The sequence below is a fragment of the Grammomys surdaster genome, unplaced genomic scaffold (genome assembly GCF_004785775.1).
Source record: "Grammomys surdaster isolate TR1022 unplaced genomic scaffold, NIH_TR_1.0 126546, whole genome shotgun sequence".
Taxonomy (NCBI): Eukaryota; Metazoa; Chordata; class Mammalia; order Rodentia; family Muridae; genus Grammomys; species Grammomys surdaster.
Window position 1 is genome coordinate 11,715,226 of NW_021621338.1, and position 5,946 is coordinate 11,721,171.

The window sequence follows — 5,946 nt, forward strand, 5'->3', positions numbered from 1 at the left end:
TGAGAGAGAGAGAGAGAGAGAGAGAGAGAGAGAGGGAGGGAGGGAGGGAGGGAGGGAGGGAGGGAGAGAGAGAGAGAGAGAGAGAGAGAGAGAGAGAGAGAGAGAGAGAGAGAGTATTTAGTGCCTCAGAATCTGGGGAGGTGGGGGGCCACGGGGGTGGAGTTGGGAGACAGGGATGGGACTGGGAGACATTTGTGAATACTAAGTAGTCTTGCTGTTCCAGGGGGAGCAGTCTCCCTAATCAGATAGCCTACACCATGAGTAGTTTTTTTCCTTTGAATCTGATTGTTCCTGCACTGATTTTTTCCAAACAAGACTGGAATTTCAACTTGTCTCTCTCCGATTGGAAGATACAACCTACAGGGAAACATTATCAGCTCAACAGACACAGCCTGGATAAGACCTCTGTGAGCCAAGCCAGGGAGAGGCCTGGTTCCTAGGCCATCAAAAAGGGACAGCACTCTGTAAACAGGTTTGAGCTTTGTGGGAATGGCTTGTGAATCTATCTAAGCTGTAAAGGTGCCTTCCTGCTTGAGGTAGCACCACGTGCATTTTGGAAACTATGCTGTAACAATGATGAAGATTTCCAAGCTCTACGGGCATACTGAAAAAAAGACCTTCCTTGTGGCCTCAAATCAGTCATGACAGGTGCATGTTTTCAAGACATACTCTTGTGCAACTTGAAGTAAATCACAAGGTCACAAAAGGCCTCGGAAAGGAAAGATGATTCCTATAGTGTGGATATTCCTGCCCATTCCAAGTCAGGCTACTTAGAGAGTAAAGGTGCTGGAAACAGTGAGCTCCTGAGTAGAAACTGCTCCTTCTTCCCTTACATGATGAAAGCCACGCTTGACCTGAGGCAGCTTGAGCTCTGCCAAGCTTCACCTTGCAAACATCAGAACTGGATCTCGTTGGATCAAGATGACTGTGGTCGCGGTTTTAAGGCTTCTTTAGTCTTCTGTAATGCCAGTTGGCTTGCTTGTGTCTGCCCAGGGACAGATGGGAGCTGGTGATGACTTGGTGCTGGTGAAATAATGATTGTCCCCCACTCAGCCTGCACTGCTGTAAACCCTTCAAAGCAATCACACTAAGGACTGGAGAACAAAACGCAATGGTGACAAAGACCCACACTCAAAGGACCATTTCATCCAAGTCTATGCCATTGACGACCCGCCGACCCTCTGATGATCTCACTCGACACAAAGAAATGAAGAAACAACAACAGAAAGCTACAGGTGGAATGCAATGACACCAGTCGTGCAGCAGGAATGACAAGAACCTGTCCAGTCCATTTAGTCCTCGAATACTTCCAAGAACAGAGGCGGGAAGAGCTCCGTGGGGCACTCCACCTTCATGTGGAGGAAGCGGCTGGCATGGCAGGCTCCAATCATCCGCAGGTCTGTCACCTTCATCAGGAGTTTGGGCCAAAAGTGTGTCACATGGTGCTTCCGGTAATTGATATAGTGTTCAAAGGCCAACAGGAAACTGTCTTGGTATTTCTCAATTCTCTCAACACAGGCTAGCCCTGGGCGATCTGAGGGGAGGAAGAAGAGGGATATGAATTCAGAGGTGGAAGGAGTGAGCTTGTCTGGCTCAGTTACAGGTCTGAGGACTTCACTGCTCCTAGGAAGGTGTAGGAAGGCAGCTTGGGATGTAGAGTACCAGACACCAAGGTGACAGTTGAGGTGGATACTCTGATGGGGAAGGGGCACAATGCTGAGGTGGATATGTAGAGTGAAAAATTATAGATACTGGGTATATAGAATCCTTTTTAGACATATAAAATATTCTTTAGGCTTTCTTTATAAAGACATGGAGAAACCGAGCCATGAAGCAAGTTAAGAATGTGGAAAGACCAGTCACCATTACTGGAACTGGCTGACCCGCAAAGAGAAAGGAAAGAATGCAAGTGAACTAGGTGGAAACAAGCTGAGATCCAAGCTGGTAACCGCAGTGACAGGGCAAGGCCACAGTGACAGGGCAGGACTACATTCTTGAGAAAGATAAGCGTACAGAGAGTTTTCACCTGACCCTGACTCATGTAGGTTGGGTTCCTTTGGAATGTTCCACTATTTTTATGTTATACCACCCTAACAACCCCCTCACCCCCTCCTCATTCCTTGGTTTGTGGTTTTTCCCTTTACAAACCCCTCTCAAACTGGCTGTCGGGGTCAATTCAGCTCCTGCGTGGGTATAAGAATTGACTGGCAGCTAGCTGTCACGCCCTAATAAACCTCGCAATTGCTCTGATTCACGGTGTCTCGAGCAGATTACTGGGTGGCCGCGACTTTCTGAGACTTGAGTGAGGGTCTCCCCTCTGCGGAGGTCTTCAGATACTCTGGTGGGGGAGAGGTGCAGTGCTGAGGTGGACACTCTGGTGGGGGAGGGGTGCAGTGCTGAGGTGGATACTCTGGTGGGGGAGGGGTGCAGTGCTGAGGTGGACACTCTGGTGGGGGAGGGGTGTGCGCTGCTTCTGGGCAGCCACAATGTGAGCAACTTCATTTAACCCTGTGCTTTTTATCATGATGCTCTTCCTCACCACAGGCATGAGAGCAATGGGACCAGTCAGCTGTGGACACAAGCTTCTGGAACCATGAGCCAAGGTAACTCTTCCATCCCTCAAGTTGGAGTTATGGAGTGTTTGTCATAGTAATGTAAATCAGATATATTTGCTATCTCTACCTAGTCTCTCTTCTTCCTGGCTTATTTGGGAGGAAACATCTTATCACACAGTACTAAAATCCATTTTCCATAAGCCGATGACAACTATGAAAACAAATGCCTGCAGAAATACTTGCTAAACAATACAAGCTTCTTTATTAAAGCCAAAGGTTCTTGCTGAAGATTTTGGGCCCTTGAGCACTTTCTTGTTAAAAACAGGGTAGTAAAGATTGGAACAGTGTTAAAGTCAGACTAGTCTTCCATTGACTCTTTCTGCCTTATTTTGGGCATACAATCAAAAGATATTGCAGAAGAAATAGCTTCCTCCTTGTGTAAATCAACATTATTTAAATGTGTCTTTGTATCAATAATGACTTAGCTAAAACTTGCTTTCATTCCCTCCATGACTATAATTCCCACATATGTTCAATTTTAGTACATATTTTAATTTAGAGAGGCTGTATCAGAAAGGCAGCCCTTAGAGAGGCTGCAAATCATCTTCCCTTGATGACTCTGTTCCTTGAAGCACTCAGGGTCACATGACCTTTGGTTGTAGCCTGGATACCAGCTGTGCAGTTCCCCTACCACGTGAACTTTCTCCACAGGGGTGTCAATCTCTCCCCGAGGAGATCAGTCCCCGAGGCCCTGGTAGAATAAGTCTGGTTGCAATAATTTTATGTTACATATGGAATCTCATGAGGTATAACAGTGAATATGTTGGTTCTATTGGTTAAAAGCAAGTCACAAGGACGGAGTTACACCATGATGAGAACAGTAGGTATTGGGAAAATGGAAGCCCCTGGAGTCTGTTCAAAGTCACCCAAAAAGTTCAGTGTGCCATTCTGTCTGTATTTGAAAATTTCCAAAACATAATTTTATTATTATGTATTATTTCATTATTGCTTTAAAAATATCTGCCATATTTAAATTTTATGTAGGGAATGAATTTCTAGATCAAGTTAAAAATATTTATAAAGCTTCAGCTCAATAAAGAAATCTTTACTGAGGGGTCTGTGACTCAGGTTTTTGTAGACGTTTGGCTGCATATCCCATAAGCAGTTTTGGAATCTCCCCAACACTGGCTCAATGCATTTATGGCCTCTAAGTGTAACTAGCTGAGGGGGAGATAAGATAAGGTAAGCAGATAGTAACAGAAAATGACAAGTACTAAAGAATAAACAAATGTAACTTGCTCTGAAATGAAGAGGAGAGCCTGAGGTAATTTTCTGTATTTCAAGACTAGCTTCCCTTAAACAATGCAGTGTGCTTTGTGTTCATTTAATACAATGCCAATAAGAAGAGGATGAGTCAGCTCTGTCATCAAACCTCCACTGTTGGGAGCTAGAGTTCTGATAGATGTTGGTTAAAAAGATGGCAACAGGTTAAAGACAGCATCATGTCCTCCCTGGTGGGGTACTGGGTGAGGTCACTGTTAAAGGTGCCGGAGCTGGGGCTAGCCGGTCAATAGAATGTGGCTGAGTGATGCTGTGGGACTTAAGTCTGGTCAGCTTTTGTTTTCACACGCTTGAAGCCCGACCTCTTGGGACCCAGCAGCCATGTAAGGGTCTGAGTAGCCTTTCAGAGGAAAGGCTGCTGGGAGCAACCTCTGCAGCCATGTTCAGCCCAGCTCTGGCTATCTCTGATGTCCTAAGCACTCAGTTTTGGTGTGCTGTTCAGTATGAGGAAACTAAGACTTGAGCCACAGCATCCATAGGATGGTGCTGTCTCTCACATCTCTACCTAGCATCCGCAAGGGCAGAAGCAGGCAGTGGTAGACCAACTGTCTGCAAATGGGGATTATTTCACAGGGATTTAGTTGCCTCTGCCCCCCTTTCCTTATCTAAATAGGGCAAGACTTAGTTACCTTAGCCAATCTTCACAGTTATACAGTGAGGTAAATATTCCAATTTCAGTTTTATCTGGAGATATGCAAACTCGGGCAACTGGATGGTAACATGCTGGTCGGGATAGTACAAGTGTTTTGTGAGTGAGGCTGGGACTCGTAGCTAGCTAGCTCTGTCAGAATCCAAGGCCAAGGGAACACACACTTCTGAAATGCCACAGCTATAACTGTTTCCACAAACCATTTCAAACAGCATCCGAGTTAGAGGCCAGTGTGGTCTATGCAGTGAGTTCTAAGCCAGCCGGAGCTATAAAGCGTCAGACCCTGGATATCCCTCATTCGGCTCTGTCAATTGATGCCCCGAGTTTCTTGATGCAAAAGAGCCAGATAAGACAGACAGCCCATTAAGTGATGTGAATTAGCACCAGACCCCCACCCCCATCCCTCGAAGCTCTTCTCACACCCTTGACAATCTTAGCGCACTCACCTGAAGACATCAGCAGGACGGCCTGAAGCAGGGCAACTTCCGTGTCATCCAGGTTGAAAGATGACAGAGACATGCCCAGGTCAAAGATGGCATCTGACACCACCCCAAGACCCCCGTTTTTCAGCTGGCCCCGTGTCACTGCCATTTCCCCATTCAAGGTTAGAGTCTCGCTGTCTGGGTCATATCGCACAGCAGCTCGGAGGGACATGATCTCCATGCAGCAGCCTTTGAGGAGGATGATCTGGTCTTCACACGGCAGCTGAAAAGAAGCAGGCACATCAGCACAGAGCAAAGGCTGAGTGCCAGCTAGGGTGTTGGAAAAACAACCACAGAGCCTCGGTGGCCAATCTAGGTCTGCTTCCCTCACTCTGGCATTCTCTACCTGGAGCGACACTTACTTACGGCCATGTTTGTTTTGAGACAGTCTCCTGTGTAGTTCTGGCTGGCTTTGGAATTCACTATGCAGATTAAGCTGGCATTAAAGTAGTGGCAATTCTCCCGCCTTTGCCTCCCAAATGCAGGGGTCACAGGTATGTAATAACATGCCCAGATTACAACTACTTTTTAAAAAAATGTATATGAATGTTTGGACTGCACATATATCTATGCACCAAAAGAGGTCTTTGGATCCTTTGAATTAGAGGTATGGATGGATGTGAGCTGCCATGTTGGTGCAGGGTTCTCTGGCAGAGCAGCCAGTACTCTTAACTGCTGAGCCATCTCTCCAGCCCCCCCAATCACTGTTTTTTAAATCTCCAGGCTGGATAATCTCAGTAGTTTATATTTCTTTTAGCACAGTTCTTCAACTGGTGTTATAGGCATGCAGAAGCCTCCATCAGCCAACCCTTCATTTGGAAGTTTGTACAGTAGTTTTAGTCAAAAGTGGTGCTGAGCAGAACTCAGGTCAGTCTCTCTCTCTCTCTCTCTCTCTCTCTCTCTCTCTCTCTCTCTCTCT

General features: G+C 46.3%; 1 protein-coding gene across 4 annotated transcripts in view; it reads right to left on the minus strand.

The window, feature by feature from the left end:
- Positions 1-57: 57 nt before the first annotated feature.
- Thrb (thyroid hormone receptor beta) overlaps positions 58-5,946 on the minus strand; it is a 343,540-nt gene continuing 337,651 nt past the window's right edge. For all 4 annotated transcript variants that reach the window (XM_028760605.1, XM_028760609.1, XM_028760608.1 and 1 more), the window contains exons 9-10: positions 4,992-5,250; positions 58-1,534 (exon numbers count right to left, since the gene is read on the minus strand). In XM_028760605.1, coding sequence (XP_028616438.1) covers positions 1,293-1,534; positions 4,992-5,250 — 501 coding nt within the window. In that variant the 3' untranslated portion in view covers positions 58-1,292. The remainder of the gene's footprint in view (positions 1,535-4,991; positions 5,251-5,946) is intronic.